General features: G+C 37.8%; 1 protein-coding gene across 1 annotated transcript; it reads left to right on the top strand.

The window, feature by feature from the left end:
- The first annotated feature begins 471 nt into the window (after nucleotides 1–471).
- On the top strand, nucleotides 472–11,234 carry pdcb (phosducin b). Its single transcript, XM_042515572.1, has 5 exons — nucleotides 472–535; nucleotides 7,540–7,711; nucleotides 8,938–8,999; nucleotides 9,979–10,127; nucleotides 10,275–11,234. The coding sequence occupies exons 3-5, from the start codon at nucleotides 8,954–8,956 to the stop codon at nucleotides 10,788–10,790; spliced, it is 711 nt and encodes a 236-aa protein (XP_042371506.1). The 5' UTR covers nucleotides 472–535; nucleotides 7,540–7,711; nucleotides 8,938–8,953; the 3' UTR covers nucleotides 10,791–11,234.
- The last annotated feature ends 6,853 nt before the right edge of the window (nucleotides 11,235–18,087 follow it).

Consider the following 18,087-nt stretch of genomic DNA (forward strand, 5'->3'; position numbering starts at 1 on the left):
ATTAACCTATCATCATTAACAGTAGATTTTACCAAGACTGTGATAACTAATACTCACAGTTTCTTTTTCCTTCCTTGTTTTGGGCAACAACAAAAATCTCCTCCCCCCTCCGCATGAAATGGTTTGGTCCACCAAGTGGAGTATCCATCTCTAAAAGAAAAATCTGGGTACCAAAAAAAAAAAAATAAGACAGGAGAGAGAAAAGAAAGGGTGACAGTATTTCACCCAGTTTTTCACAAAGTCACCATGAGTGGTGGAAATGAACCCGTTTAGTCCACTGTAGAATAAGCTAGTTTCGCTCCCCTAACATTAGCTAATATGTTCACATCAAATTCTCTTTTGATATACTTTGCTCGTCTTTTAAGCGTCATTTAATAAATATAGCCACACCTTTTGCAAAGTATTCCTACTAATTTAGTTGTCCTTGTCTCTCCTTAGTATCAGGCCAAAGTACAGATGCAGCTTCATCCTCAGCAGTTGTTTCCCCCAAAACCCCCAACCAATGAACCAGCCCTACTCCCAGCTGAAGAAGGAAGTGAGCAGCACTCTGTCAAATGACATGTCAGTTGATATTAACAGAAATTTGGGCTGTGGTGTTATTATTAGTGGTGGAAAAAGTACTCTGAATTTTTACTTAAGAAAAAGTTAGTCTAAAATTCTGTATTACTAGAAAAAGCTCTGGTTTCAAAATGTGATTCAAGTAAGAGTTCATAAGACAGCTATTATCTGCAAAATGTATTTAAAGGATCAAAAGTAAAAAGTACTCATTTTGCATAATTGCTCCTTTCAAAGTATCATAACCATAGGATATTATTGTTACTATTACTATGAATATAGCATGGGGTCCTCATGATATGATAGAATATCAAATGATTCACAAGTAAGCATAAGTATCAAATAAAGGTAGTACAGTAAAAAGTTCAATATTGCAAAGGCAGAGTCAATTAAAGCTTTAAATATGTTGTTTGGTTCTGGAGGTGTGCAAGTACTTGATTCATGTGGCCTGGCCAACATTTTATCTTTTCATGGGGCCCAAAATCCCTTGTGGTGCCCCTACCTTTGGATATATTCTTTTGTTAATTATTTTCTTAAGTTCAAGATCGGAAAATTTAGGATTTTGTAATCTTCAAATAAGAAGCAGATTTATTTCTGATGAGACAAACAAAAGACTATTTGAGGAGCAAAATTTTCCTCTGGGTTGTGCTTTCAGACTGTCAAGCACCTCTGAAAAGAGCGTATCGTATCGGTGTTTATGTCATCTGGTTGCTGCATCTTGCCTCTTGAGTGGATGGGAATGAGGAAGCATGCCCTGACAGTCACTTCAAACCCCAGGTGCTGTGGTAAGAGATGGCGTGATCTCTTCCCCGCTGCCAGTTAGCTGCCAGTCAGACTCACTAAACTGGAAGTAAAATCCCCTGAGTCAGAGTAGCAGAAATGCGTGGCCAGTGAGCCTCAAATAAGCAAGGCTGGACTTTCAGAGCGCCTCTCCAAACAATGTAATACCCTCCTGCTGTCATAACATTGTGAGACTCAATTCTTTTTCGTCAGGGTGATTAATGTGTCAGAAGGAAAACTGCATTGTGGTCTGAGCCTGGCCAGAGGAAAGTTACAGAACTGTTAAAGTTTTCCTTTTTATGGACCACAAGATTGAGCACAAACTCAGCAGGAATGTCTGTCCTTGATTATGGAAAGGTGTAGTCTGTGTGTGTGTGTGTGTGTGTGTGTGTGTGTGTGTGTGTGTGTGTGTGTGCGTGTGCGTGTGCGTGTGTGTTTGTGTGTGTGTGTGTGTGTGTGTGTGTGTGTGTGTGTGTGTGTGAGGTCAAGAAAAGGACAACTACGGGTATGTGTATTTATACTTGTACTCAGCACACCTGTAAAGGCATTACATGTTATTTGTCAGGAGTAAACACCAAATTAAACTGGCATTCCAGAAGTTTGTTGTTATAAGAAATGACGGTGGTTTCCTCTTTTGGTTTTAATATTTCCTTACTCTGACAGTTGCAATAATCAGTCCATGACAAGTTTAAAAAGGAAAGAACCTGTTAAATCCATCTACTATCAATCTATTATTTACTGATCTATACTGAAACTACCATTTCAAGAACAAATGACATTGTGCCTCACTGGTGGGTGCGTGATAAGGTCGGTATGAACAGGCCACCTGTGATTCCCTCCCTTTAACATTACTAAGTCAATGATTAATAGCTTCGGTAGGGAAAGCCATTGCCTAATTTAGCTGCTCCCAACACTATCACCTCATCTATGGTATGCACACATGACTGAGTCACCTGAAGAATATGAGGAAAAAAGGCTGGCCTATTCTACCTATTACCAGTGAGAGAAGATCTATTAAAACACATTTGTTCTTATCTTGTCAGTAACCACTGATTTTTGGCATTCACCAATGTTGTCTTATTTTTGCTCTTCTCTTAGGTAAGAGAACATTTTACGAGTGAAGAGCACTCTTACCAACATAAGAGAAAAACAATTTGTTTTCACAGTCCACAGATTGTTGCCTCGGCGCAAGGAAAAATAAGTTTTACATTTGCAGAACATTTTTAAAAAAGCCAAACAACAAAACTAATCAAATTTAGATTATGTTTCAGAGTAATTATAATGACCAGATTATTACATTTCAGGGCTAAAGAAACATACTATACTTGGTGCCTTGATCTGAATGACTGTAATTTCAGTTACTGTGCATCTCTCTGCTGACCAGAGCTAGAATATACAGCAAGTAAGGAGGTAATTTTACTCAACTACGGTACTTCAGTACAAATCTGAATAACTTTTACATTACTTGAGTATTTTAATCTCATGCCACTTTTCACTTCTACTCCACTACACTTAAGAAGGAAATATCGTACTTTTTACTAAACTACTATTATTAGATAATAACTTCACAAATTAAGATATGTGCACAAACCATATGAAAGTATACAAGTGCAGCTAAAACAATTAGTCCATTAATAAGACAATTAATTGGCAATTATTTTTTCTAACTGTTTCTGCAAGTGATTCTTGCATATACAGTATGTATGAGGACTTGCTGCTTTTCTTTTTAATTAATTTAATTATTTTGATGCATTCGATTTTTTTTTAAACCTTTTTACTTTTAATACTTTAATACATTTCCCTAAAATCACGTTTAAATCACGTTTAGGCCTAAGTCAGTTTCACTCCTGCAGAAGTTTCTCTTCTTCTAACAACCTTTTTCGGTGGCATCTCTCCTGTCTATGACTCTCTATACACACCTGGGTCAGAGCAAATTTGGATGGTTAAGAACGTTTGATGCATCGGGAGTTGACTTCTCTCATATTTTCTCTTACCAAAAAATTAAGAGAATGTTGCTGCATGAGGCCCATTGTTTTTAATGTATGGAACACAGCACTCTGGAGATTTACATTATATAATTCAGAAATTCACAAACCACAGTATGGATGTACAGGCAGTGACTGGCTGTAATTGCAGGCTTTGTGAAATGAGGTAACTCTATACCCCTTAGTTCCACATATAAAGACGTCATGGCATGTATGGTATAAGAGGTTCTATCCTTTAAGTACTTATGAGGGAAGCTGACGCACACATTTACAGGAAGTTTCTCCAGGTCCCGTATATCTTTTTACGAATCGCCCCAACTGCCAATCTTTCAGTGTAGGCATAACTACTGCGTGATATTTACATTGGTTACCATGGTTTTTTGAGATTACTGTCTCTGTGCTCTCCAGCCCCAGCATGGAGGTGACATGCTGGTAGACGTAAATGCATATTTGTGAACCAAACAGAGACCTACTGGTGTCTGTGAGTCATAAAGAAAAACGGGAACAAGGAGGGCTTTGAGTTCAACATTTCTTCATTTTCACATACTTTGTACATCTGCAGCCTGGTGTTCAATTAAGAAGATCCTAGTGAACTAAAATGCTTTTCTTTTTTTATGCCTTCACTCCAGCATCAGTCTCATTCTTGTGATCGTGATATCTCGTGAATACCTTGAGGGAATTTTTTCAAATTTGGCACCAACGTTCACTGTTACTTAACAAAGAACTGATTCGATTTTGGTGGTCATAGATTAAAGGTCAAGGTCTCTGTGACCTTGCATCCATCTCGTTTTTGTGAAAGCTTTATCTCAAGAAGGCCTTGAGGGAATTTCTTTAAATTTGAAACAAATGCCCATTTAGTCCTAGTTGAGTAGAAGGTGGTGGTCAAGGGTCCCTGTGACCTCACAATACATGTTTTAGGCTATAACTCCAGAATTCATATGCTAATCAGGACAAAATTTCACAAAAATGGGGATATAATGATGAATTGATATCATTTCATTTGAAGGTTAATTTCACTCTGACATCATTTTCTGCAAAAACGCTTTTATGGCCATTATTCAACATCATATTTCAGGGACAGACGAGACATTTGGTCAGATACAAATCTTCAATGCTGTATGTTTATTTGGATGTATAGAATACATACATACATACACGCACGTGCGTTCGTGCGCGCACACACACACACACACACACACACACACACAAACACACACACAGACAGATAGATGGATAGATGGATAGATAGATAGGTAGGTAGATAGAATATAAGTAGATATGTGGCTAACACTATTTGTCATTGATTATTACAGTCTGAGGAGGGCGAACTAGTATGTCTGTGACCGTTGACCAATATTTTAACCCTGTTAGGTCCTTTTATAAAAGATCATTAGCTAAAAACGTTTTATGAAACGCTTCGCAGAACAACATTATCACTCCAGGCCTAACTCACAATGGCACAAGGCTGACCTCTAGCTTTTAAAAAGGTGTAAGAGAGCTGATCCAGCTTCACCCCGCTGTCTAGCCAAGAGAAGGGATCCAGTGATCCATGATCATGTGACAGGGTGGCTCTGAATGGATACACAATCCTCTGAACTCATAGAGACATGAAACTATATCTCCTTTAAAACTTTCTTTAAGGAACGTTTCCTCTTAGATATATTGCTGTGGGCCATACTTTGTTGTTGTGGGTCTGCACATACTGTAGATTGTGACTTGAGGCTAAACATATACATTTGCTGTTTGAACATTTTATCATGTGAGTTCAGTTACATAGCGAGGCTAATATTGGACTCTACGGCAGTAGCTGACAGACACTTTTAGAACAGAAGGCCTTAAATAATCAGCTGAATTCCATTTTAGGCAAACCTTCTCACTGAAGAATGAAACCCCACCTGACTTGAATGTGCCCAAATAAAAAAGTCTAGTAATCCTTTAAGCCAATAAATACAGAACGCAGCCACAGAGACGGAGGACAGAAGTCAAACACGGTTGCATGAGCTGTCCCAGAAAATATCGTGTGGGTGTGGTGAGCATTTACCGTTCCTATTTGCACTACAGTGATTCATTCGGTGCTCGGCTAAATCAAAGCTCACAATGAGGCAAAAGACAAAGAATTAGGAGGGACTGAGGTATTTCCTTTCAAACTGCAGCGTGTGGAAACATATAGCCTGGAAGTTATTGGCTGAATGTATGTTTGTATGGTGAAACCTCCACTATTAATTACTTCTTACAGGAGGGTATAAAGCTATACTGGTGTTCTACCTTACAGACTCAATGAACTTTATTAAATGCACGCACACAGCTAACTTGCAGGAAGATATATAATTATTACATGTAATTATTTATAATTAGAAGAATACACACCTTGTGATGATAAAAAATAATTTTCTTTCCACTATTAAAGCACCTGTGTTCTACTCCTCACTACATTTCAGAAGAAAATACTGCAGTTTTTACTGCACTACATTTATTTGACAGTTACAATTACTTTGAAAGATTTTATGTGTAAAACACATGATCAGTTTGTCAACTCGACAGCATTGAAAAATGCTGCTTAATAGTACTACAATCATACATTTATGGTAAATATAATATTCTGAAAGGGGAGATATGGCATTATGAACATTTCCAACTTTGAAACTTTAAGGCCATTACAGACAATACCTATGTATTTATAAGATTTTACTTTTGATTGTAGTTGATTATTTTTACATTGTGATATTAGGACTTACTTAAAGGTCCAGTATGTAAGATTTACGGGCATCTATTGGCAGAAATGGTATATTTCTACATTTTTATTTGTTTGTAATTACTTGGGAATAAAAAATCATGTTTTTGTTACCCTAGAATGAGCCGTTTATATATACATTCGGAGCAGAACCTCTTTCATGAATTCTGCCATGTTATTTCTACAGGAGCCAAAAATGGACAAACCAAACATGGACTCTAAATAGGGCATGTTTTGACCTTGGCCACTGCAATTTCCCTAAACCCTTTGTATAAAGGAAAAAGTTCACTACACTGGACCTTTCAATAAATGCTTTTACTAGAAGCAGAGCCTTAATTTTTCCATAACTTTGGAAGAACTTATTGTAAGTGCCCAATCATAAAATTTTATGTTCAATACAATTTACAAAGTTAATTTTGGCATTAAACAGTTCTGCAAACCACATATATTTCACATTTGCATGTTTCCTATGTGGCGTATATTTTGAAACTTTATGTTTCAATTATCTATTTTTATGCTGTGACAACACTGTGGTTAATGTGTGGTTATATTTAGGCACAAAAACCATTTGGTTATATAAAATGATATAAAAATATAAATATAAATGATATAAAAATATATAAAATGATAATATTTTCGCTTAAAATACCCAGTCTGGTCACCACATCACTGCTTGAAATCTGAAATCTGAACCACGTCACTATGTCCCCAATGTTGAAAGGTACATATGTAACATATCCATGGTTTGTGGGAAAGTACAACGCCAACTTTTGCTTTTGATCTTTTAGTGTTTCCTACTCATTCTCAATAACAAGATGCACAGATGCTCCTGTTTTCTACCACTTGTTGAAATGCATTGTTTTTCTACTGTTCTTTTTTTAAAAGATTTTTTAATTTTGTTAATAATAAAAAGGTCCTGTCCTGATTTAAAACGTATTTGTGAGGAAAAGGAAAATCAAAGTTAAAGAAGGGAGTAAAGACAATGATGTGATTTCTGAAAATAATCCAGGAGCACATGACAAAGCATCACTAGACATCCTCCACCCGTGGCTAGCAGTGTTTTTCCCATCATGTGTTAATTTTCATGTGAAGTTCTATGCCTGGAAGAACTTTGAATTCCAGACAACATCACGTTATCTAAGAGTTCATCTTTGGGATACACTACCCCTGTTATAATTAACTCTTAATGTGCTGCTTATAGTGAAATGCAACACAGTAAGTCTTGTGTACTGCTCTTGAATAGGGTAGTGTTCAAGATTATTGGCTGCCTAATCAAGTGTTATGATTTATTAGATTTTCCTCATATGAAAAAAAGTAAACTTTCAAAGCTTTGAAAAGAGAAGTGATCTGTTCTGTTGCTCCCTGTCTTTTGCTCTTTATCTCCCTCTCTCTTCATTGTGTGTAGTCAGGCCTTTATTAAGTAGAGGCTTCTAATTCCTGAAGTGAAATCCTCTTAGGATCTATGCTCTATTTCTGTTTGGTCTATAGGGTCTTTTTTTGAAATCTCCATTAGACCAAGCTCATTGGCTGGAAAAGGCTCACGCATGCACACAGAAACACAAACCAGCCAGCAACAGATAGCTCCGTGAAGCCATCCAGTGAAGACCAGTGAGAGGTTAGCTACTGATACAAAGGAAGGACTTCACTTTGACTGTGGGAGGTAAGAAAAACTCCACTCTATCTCTTATTTTTGAAAAATAATGAAGTCAGCTTAGATGAAGTTTTTGAAATGTGTGAAACCTGGAAGTTTGGTTTGGAATAATGTAATTGGAGGTAATAATAGGAGATAAGTTGTTCAGTCTTTATGTTTCTGCATACATTTGAGACTGATGTTGGCACCGTCAAAAGTTTTCATGTTCATAATTTTCCATGTATATCTTACATAGAGAGGCTTTGCCAATTCTGTTTTTGTTTCTTTCTTGTTTAAAGTAAAGGCCTCTTGAAAGAAAAAGAGAACACACGATTACTTGTTTTGGTATTGAATCTAGTCATGGGTCTGTCAGCTGTCTACAAGTAATTATTGTTCATCTCTTGCTCACACGCATACAGAGTTGAAACACTTATAGGTGACTTCATCTACTCATGCTAGAACTAATCATGCCAAATCTCCACTTGATGACACTGGATTTGGGGGTTAAAAAGGTGGCTGCAAAGATCATCAGCCCAGATCAGCATCGTGACTGCACGCAGGAAGGAAGACTACACTAATTGAAACACTGAAGCCATTTTATCCAATAAGATATTGACTGTGCATACGTCACACACCACAGGTCCAAACACGGACACCACAGGCGACTGTGATTGTACATTTACATCTAATATAAAGCAACGTACATTTCTGTAAATGCTTTACCAAAAAAAAAACTGCATCATAGTAAGGAAACTTAATGAATATTTATATATTTATTCCTTTGTTTCTGCTTTCTTTCTTTAATTGAATAGATAAGTGCATTAGTTGTACTATATACACACATATAACATCATTAAATTATTACATTGTTGTTTTATGATTTTGTTTTGTTTTGTTTGGGGATTGTGTTTTTATTTGGCAATTCCATCTAGTCCATCTTAAATCGGCCGTTAGCTAAGTCTTGCCCTCAGGGCTAACAGAGATCTGTTGCAGATCAGTAATCCACTTAGACTGTATTAATTTAATGAAATATCATGGGGCTCGCTTTGTATCCAGTAGCTCTGTCACAGAGCAAAGACTTTAAATCTGTTGAAATAAACGTATATTAATGAGAACAAACAAATGCTTCAGGCCATTAACACAAAAGAAAAGTAAATTCATTCAAAAATCAAAAGCTTGCCATCATGCATACCATAACCACATCACATGATTGACCTCCTTTTTCTAAGTCTGATTCTCATGCTTTTATTGTACAGGTAGCTAACAAGAAAAATGTCGGACAAAATGATTGATTTGGAAGAGACCGCAACCCACACAGGTGAGTAGAGGCATTGTTTTCAAATAAAACACAGTAACTACATTTTTTCTTTTTTAAAATATTTTTGGGGCTTTTGCCTTTATTATAATAGGATAGTACAAGCATGAAAGGGGGGAGATAGAGGGGATGACATGCAGCATAAGGCTGAGGTCGGAATTGAACCTGTGGTCGCTGTGGCAAAGACGTAGACTCTGTACATGGGACGCCGGCTTCACCAGCTGAGCTACTGGGCGCCCCAGTAACTGAATATTTGTACTTCTTTTTTGTGCTTGTACCTGGTGGGTCTAGTCGATCAAAGCTTGAATTTCAGTCATTAAGACCTCATTAGAAATTAAGAAATAGAGCAAAAGCTTTGATTACAGAGCAATTGGCTCTAAACAGATAACAGGAAGACCAAAAGAAAGCAGAGCACAGATCGGTTGAGCTTTGGCAGTTTTAACTAGCAATCTAATCTTCTTTATGTTATGCAACAGTGGTACAACTAGGGCACCTGCTAGAGGACTTAGATGAAGCTTTAATTCCCATATGAAAACAGGACACAATACCCATCAGTGAATAGTTGCACATTGTCATTTTACAAAGAAATAAACCAGTCATTAAGTATTTTGTAGAACTTTTTTTTCTTGCCTCTATCAGCCATTACATTGTCTTACTAGCTAGTTAAAGATATACAATAATATTAACTATTTATAAAGCACTTTGATAAAAAATAAAAGTAATAAAGTGCCTGACAGTAGAAGTGAATGAATAAAGAATTTTAAGTTATAACACACAATAAAACAGTTGAATAATGTAAAGTGTACAAACATAAAACCAAAGCAAGATTATAACTTAGGGAAAGGTGCTAAGACTAAAAGGGTTTTTTGATAAAAATGAGTCTTGAGTTGTTATTTAAAAGACAGAGATGGCTAGCATGAGAAACTCTCATTTTTTTACCCTATAATAACTAAACACAAAATGCTATTTGCCCTCTCTGTAGGTCCGAAAGGAGTCATAAATGACTGGAGGAGGTTTAAGTTGGAAAGTATGGACCAGGAAAACTTGCCACCTGCAAAAAGAGAACTGCTGAGACAAATGTCATCCCCGAGCAGGCCAAAAGATGACTCCAGAGCAAACCTTAACCGCAAGGTACATCCAAACAGACTACAGCAAAGACAGCAGACTCATACTTTGCTTTCGATTGTGGCCTTTGGACACTGTACTGCATGAAACTGTTACATCATTGCTGTTCCATAACCAATATATATTCTAACTATTGTATCTTTATATTTTCAGATGAGTGTTCAGGAGTACGAGCTGCTCAAGGAGGAGGACGAGGGATGTCTAAAGAAATACAGAAAGCGGTGCATGCAGGAGATGCATGATAAACTCAGCTTTGGGCCCAAGTTTGAAGGTGTACATGACCTGGACAGTGGAGAGGCCTTCCTGGAAGTCATCGAGAAGGAGCATTACAGCACAGTGGTGGTTGTCCACATCTACAAGGTTGGGGTCAAAGGTTGTGAGGAGCTCAACAACTGCCTTGACTGCCTGGCCACTGAGTACCCCACTGTAAAGTTCTGCAGGATTGATGCCGTCGCATCCGGTGCTGCCGAGCGGTTCTCGGATGAGGTTTTGCCAACGCTGCTGGTGTACAAGGCCGGAGAACTACTTGGAAACTTCCTGGCGTGCACGCAGCACCTAACCGAGGAGTTCTTTGCCACTGATGTGGAGGCCTTCCTCAACAGCTATGGCCTGCTGCCAGAGAGAGAGCTGCCTGGTGAGGAGGATGAGGAGGAGAACGATGTTGAGTAAACAAAGATTCTGGCTAATGAGGAAGAAAGGAAGCTGTATTCGAGGACAGAGAGCGATGAAAGACGATTTATGATACAAGACAAGTTATTGGGCTATGGCAAGTAGAAATATCATGAAATCTCTGCTAGCTCAGTAGTTTTTGAGGACTGTTCTCTAAAGAAGGAAATTTATGTCCAGTTGGTGAGGAAACCTTGATGCCCCAGATATGCTCTCAAAAATGTGTGTTACAGCAAGGTGAGGAGTGACAGCGTTTATTTGTTTATAAAAAAAATTAGCACAAATCCTCTTACAACCACCTAAACAAACGCCAAAACCAACTGTTGTTTAAAGTTTTATTTTGTAAAGATAGACAATATTACATGCTGTAAGTATTTGTAAAAAATGTATTAATTCAAAGTCTTTTTTGTAGCATTTGCTTGGATGATCTGTACACATGTTATTTATAAATCCAGGGTTTGTACAAAGTGACATCCTCAAATGTGATACAGTATTTACACACATGTATACTTCAGGTCTCAGTGGTGTTTTTGCCAAGATATTTAAAATGATACATAGGGCAGGAACTCCTAATACTTTAGAGGCCAAAGCTCTCTGGATGTGGAAACATTTTTGCATAAACAAAGTATTCCATCTGTCCGGTACAACGTTACCTACCCTTGCTGTGGTGGGAGGTGCATATTGTGTCTGGAAAAAACATTCATGAGCCTCTGGTATTTTACAACAACATCATTAGTGCGGAGTTCATCCATGTCTGTGTATTTCATATTGTTAAAGTGGGAGAAAGTCATGGGAATATACAAAAATAGGAGACCGTGAGTCTTGGGTTTTTCTTAGTGTGATATGACTCAGCACAACGGTCAACATCATCATCAATTTTGACTTTGCTAAGGGTTTGGTTACTATTTTAAACTGTGTACTGGAATATGATGAAACATAGCCTCATATACATGTTGTCAAGGAAAAATAAATAAATAAAACAACATAAAATAGTAAGGTTTTGCATCGTATTTTATTTATTTTTGGCACTAGCAACCTCACATTGCAAGACAAGAGGAAGTCAAGAAAGTAATCTCAACTTTTTGTTTTTGCACTTTTACTTTTGTACTGATTAAAGAAACACAATTTGGCATCTACCGGTGAGGACTGCATATTGTAACCAGCTGAAACTTCTCCCTAAAATTCATTCAGTGATTGTTGTTCAGATGGTTTTTACCAGGAGCTAAATTATCCCCTGAGGTGCCTTCCTCTCCAAACAGACCAGGTGATAAAAAACAGTAAAAAAAAACAAAAAACAAAAACACAAACGTTTGATTAAGCACCTGCTAGGTGGCCCATCTCTGAGGTGGCCAGGCTAACTATCTTTGTGCAAAGCTAAACTAACCAGCTGCTGGCATATTCAGCTTACAGGTAGGGGAGTGTTATCAGTCTTCTCATCTAACTTTTGGCAAGACAGCAAATTTCTGAAAATGCTGAACTCTTGCTTTAAATGTGATTCCTTCTGACAGACAGAGCATTAAAAAACTTTGTTCTATCACCACCGTTATCCTCAGATTTTCCCACAAGATTCAGCCAAGAATAAGGCTCCATAATCTGTTTTCGAGGGCCTCTGCCTTACACTTTGACACAAATAAAGTACAAAACTTTATCAGAATCCAGTTTTCAAATTTTTTAAGGGATATTTCACTAAATTAAGACCCATACAATTAAAAAGACTTAAATTGTATCTATTTCTATGCAACAGTCTCCTTCGACAAATAAATTCAGTTTACCTCAGTGTTTTTAAAACCGAGGTACAAAATATACCACGTCAGAGCAAGTACATCTCTCTCCTCTCCTGTGAAAGCAGGTTGTCACATGTTAAATAACCTCAACTCTTAGACTTGTTGCATGATAGACTTGACTCCGCTGTGACCCCAATGAGCTGCATGCATGCCAAAACCACAACATAAAAGCCGGTTAAGATTTTTAAGTAAAGACTTGCAATACTAACCCACAATCTGGGATGTTGTTAATTAAATTAAGTTGCCTCATATCTTTACTGCAGCTGCCAAAGACATTATCACACAAACACATGCACTGCTATTGTAGGCAGTGTTTGGAGGTTTGTAATAGGTAACAGATTATCAGATACCCTGTTAAAAATGTAATCAATAATGTTGCTGTTACTTAATAATCAAAGTAATGTGACTTTTTACTTTTGATTGTTTTTTGATTACTTCTCTAATAATTGTTCTAAACTGGGCAATATAGTTTAAATGTCCTAAACACATATGTAAGTGTTGCACTCAAATTTGTCTCAAAGGCTTTGCTGCACCATGTTATCCTAAAATGTACCAAAAGAAGGCATTTCTCAACAGTGAAAATATGCAAAACAACAGAATAATTGTCATGTTCTACATATAAGTAATTTACAGAAAATAATATATTCAAATTAACCCCTTTGTAGTCACCAACTATATGATTACAACCCGATATTTAATTGCTTTTTTCTCAGTAACTGTTACTGATTACCGTTACATTTATTTTGTAATTTAATAATATAACTCCATTAGCTACTTCCCAACACACTTCAAAAAGAAACTCTTTGTTTCAACCTAAAAAGTTTGTGCCTGGGCTGCCATAAAATTTTAAGTTAACTGGATTTGAGAAAACAAGTTGAGTTAATTTCGCAATGATTCAACTTGTCTTGCCAGATTCAGTCAACCTAAACATTTAAGGCAGTCTGAAAATGAACCTTTTAAAGTTAAAAGAAATAGATTTGTTTTAGGAAACAGAGGTTTGGATATTTCAAAATTCCTAACTGTTGGTTTTCTGCTTCATTTTCTCTTCAATTAAATTAATCTATACAGTAATGCAGCCTCACTTTGTGATAATATCAGACAGCAGCATGTTTTCATTCTTCAAAGACTGATTCTAGACTGGATCTGTCCTGAGGTAATCAGGCCAATCCTCTTATAGGATTAAGGTTATAGCTTTAGTAGTAGTGGTGGTATACTGGGTGCATTCACACCTGTTAAGGTACAAAGACAAGAAAAGGTTATCTCAATCCCGCTGTTTAATTGAATCATATTATCTGATAGCTTTATATCTTTGCAAAGCATCTCAAAGCACATTCCAGGGTGGCTACTTTTATGTGGTTTCATGTAAGTAAGTTCAATCATCCCCAACATATTGCCTGCAAAGGCACTCTTCATTTCTAATTGCTCAAAACGCAAGAGCTAATGAACTGTGACACGCTAACACATATTTCTCTGAGGATATGTACATTTGTCTGTGTTTCCACAGTGCCGCATCTGGCACAGCTTGCATTGCCTCTAGCTGGTAACACCTCATTTTTATCACAGTAGCGTGTCTCGGATTTATCAAAAAGCTTTTGGATACCTCCCACAGCAGCTTTCAGAGGTATGAGAGGTTTTCCTGAGGTGCCCAAACATGTCAGCCAGACTGGCTGCTGCTGACCTAGACTACAGCACTGTACTGTGCGCACGAGTGGCAGCCAGCTAGCCTGAACACCCCCATTTTGACTATTTAGACAGTACATGTGAGTCACCACTGGCCTACAAAATTCACACCAACTACTGGAACTTTTACCTATATGCATCCAAGCTTTAACCACACTTCACAGAAATGTGAAATACAGTATGCAGCATTTTCCCATCAGGTACCAGGGTTCAGTGAGTGCAACAGAGGCCACTGAGAGTCAAGGCAAGGGTTGAGAGAAGATTAACCTCAAAATAAAATGACTCATCTGTAGCCTTGAATAAATAAAGTTTCAGGAAGGGAGAAGGCATATTTTGCCTTAATATTCTGCAAAACTAAAGCATGGGCCTTTTTTTAAGATGCAGGTTTGGTTATCTGGATACCTTTGGTGTGTAAAATTCAGAACAGCTTTAGCATGTGGCAAAATTTGAGGGTGTTTGAAGTTTTACCCATTTAGCGCAGTGAACTTGCTTCCTGTACAGGCCACAGAGCATGATTTGACTCATCACTCCCCTCAAACAAATGTTTACCTCAATGAATGTTCACCCCTGCAATGACCACCTGATCCCACCCCCATTTCTGACGTTTTGATTCCCCCCTTTGTTTACAAAGCTTCGCTAATTGGAGAACTTTTGTGATTTTTGTGTTTGGACTCTTGGAAAGCCCAGCTGCTATGCTCTAGTTCACCCACATAAAAACCAATTTCACTGAGGTGATGTCATGACATGGCTGTGGAGATGTGTTTTGTAGCGCGCATGGCCCCTGTGACCAAATATGGACTGCGGATGTGGGGAGATGACATAACTGTGCTCACTGGCTGTCATCCTAAATGTATTTTAAGTCGCTTTGTTTAGATGTTTGTAAGTTCCTCGTGACTCATTATTTTTCCAATGATGAAGTGATAACGTAAATGTTATTGTTTGACTTGATGAAACTTGTATTTTGAAAAAAATATACAACTGCTTTTCATATGAGTGGAACGAGATACGATGCATCCACTACATCAACACAGAATACTATCATGTTATCATAACGGTTGAGTGAGTAAACTGTTAAAAATAACATGAAGGAGGATGGGAGAGATAAGAATCAGGGATGGTGAGAAACAAACCACTGCAGAAAATAAATTACAGTGCACACACCGCCCCCACATTATAGTCCACCTTTGGGTTGGTCTTACCGGTGTTTCTCACGCTCAGTGGACTACTAATTTTTTTAATTAATGGACAGTACTTTATTCATCAGCATAGGGAGGTGGCTGGGGTGTGACTTTAGGTTGTTTTTGTAAGTATATGTATATGACTCGCCAGAGCAAAAAATATTTTCCCTGAGCCTCCCTTGGTGACTGGGGGAAAATGCATGACCCTCCCTCCACCATAAAAAGCATATTTTACAGTTTATGTATTTGATTAATGGTGTTATCTTGGAGATTTTTAAATGAAACATGCCTTTCAAAATAATGCTTTTAAAACAAACACAAAATATGACCATTTAAAAGTCAAATGTTCCTCCACTAAACCATATCAAAAAACATTACTCCCTCCCTAGTGCTAAAAAAAAATATTTGAAGTGCCTACTCTCCTCGCACCCCACCCCTGATATATATTGAATCGTGATTTAAACACATGAATGAATGTAGGCATGGTAGAAGGGTAAGAGTGATAACTTATTACACATCCAAAGTTCTTTTTAATGTCTGTCCCTCTGTTGATGACAGGTCACTTGTTTGACATTTGTTTGTCAGTGTTGTAGAGAAACTAGTCAGCATGAATCACAACCACCTCAAACATCGTTCAGGGTGTCTGTGTCCGGTTTCACTCTTACGACAAGTACTGACAGCAACCAACATGGCTGACTCAGATTAAGAGGTTTACACGGCGATGTTGCTATAGGTTACTGTATACATCTCAGTATCCAGGCGTGACAGTCAAGTGTAATAAAAATAGTTCTGCTGCCTGGAGCAAACGTTTGCCTCAACACTTCACGCGTTCGTGCCTTCAGTCTTTTGTCTCACCTTGTTTCACCTTGGTTATGAACCAATAAACCGCCATGGTATTTCTCAAAACTGGCCTAGACAGGGTCTAAATATCTACCAGGCGTAGGTCACCAGGGATGCAGTTAATAAATGACTGACACTGAGACTGTGGAAATAATTAAAGCCTGCGTATAGAATACTAACTGACACTTGAAGTTTGTTTTTACTAAAACTATTAAGCTGTGGTACAAGCATTCTCAGGTGTAACATTTGTGCATGACCTGCTGTACATTTTATAATGTATGTACCATATTTATTCTTGTTATTTACTGTATAAGTGTATAACTTTGATTATGAAGCAATGAAGGAAATGAAGATCAGGTCGATGATTTCTAAACCCTTCGATGACCAAACTGGCACTGTGGTTGTGAGAACATATTTAATGCTTTTATTGCCAAAACTTTAAAAAGTCTGTGGTGCTCTGTACTGTTTTACTAAAGTGATGGATGGGAAATGAACCTGCACTCGTATAGTGCCTTTCTCATCTTCCATCCTCTCAAAATGCCTTCACAATACAAGTCACATTCACCCACTGGTGGCCGAGGCTACTGTACAAGTGGCCACCTGCGCCTGTGTTTTAGACATGCACACACACCATTGGCACAGCCATCAGGAGCAATTAGGGATTCAGTATCTAACCCAAGGAATCTTTGTCATGCAGACTGGAAGAGCCAGGGATTGAAATGTCGGGACATCTGATCAGTGGATGACCTGCTCTACCTCCTGGGCCACAGTGTCCCACACAGCCTTACTGTTTTACAGTATTTTATTTACCCCTTATTGTGGCCTGTTTTTAGTAGAATCTGGCAGAGGTCAGGCTCCTTGGTCATCTCTGAACTTCCCAGAAATGCACAAATAAAACCCATCCTTTGCTGAATTACGTCCTCTTTCTAAGTGACAAAGACATTCACACTACACATACTGACACCACATCCACATACATAGTATGTTGGCGCCACCTGCTGAGTACCTTTGACCGAGTGTATTTATTCAGTCAACACCAGAGGTCAACACACAGAGGACAAATACAAGTAACATTGACAAATTTATGTTTTTTTGTTTTTTGACTACATAGATGAAAGTTTATTCCTGACCTTGGAAGCGGTAAAAAAAACAAAAAAAAACTTTGTTTACACTAACTAGCTTTCTATTAAATAATAAAAACAAGCTAGTAAGTCAATCCAAAATTTGATACTTAGTTCAGGTGTTGACAGGAGGACTCTGTGACAACTGCGCAGACTGAGATACTGATGAAGGCCTCAGGAAAAATCTCGTTATTAGACCTTGGATTAAGATTTTGCCTTGAGATGAACCGCAACATAAAAACCCGTACAAACCTGTGTGTAACACGTATTGGAGTCTTGCAAAAAAAGTTCCTCAGAATTATAAAAACTCCCTACATACAGACTAATTTTGCTACCCTCAAGTGGCCCAAAAAAAACCCTGCTATTGCAGGTTTCAAATATGCTGAGTCTACAGCCCTTTTGTATACTATAGATATTTCTTATTTCTGTATTTTTTATTTTCTCATTTCTTCAAAAATATTTTTATCTATTTAAAAGAAAATTGGACATTTAGCTTGCAGTAGGCCAATGGGAGTCTCTCTTCTTTCTCGCCAAGCAAAACGTTAAAGTCAGCTTTTCATTACAGGATATGCATGCTAAATTGGCTACACGGGCTGTTTCTGCAGTGTAAATGTAAGAAATACAACTCCCATGATGCTCCGGGAGCACTGACAAACTCAAATCGCAAACTGCGCCTGCTCGTGCTGTTGTCGGAAAA

Source organism: Plectropomus leopardus, chromosome 3 (genome assembly GCF_008729295.1).
Source record: "Plectropomus leopardus isolate mb chromosome 3, YSFRI_Pleo_2.0, whole genome shotgun sequence".
NCBI lineage: Eukaryota > Metazoa > Chordata > Actinopteri > Perciformes > Serranidae > Plectropomus > Plectropomus leopardus.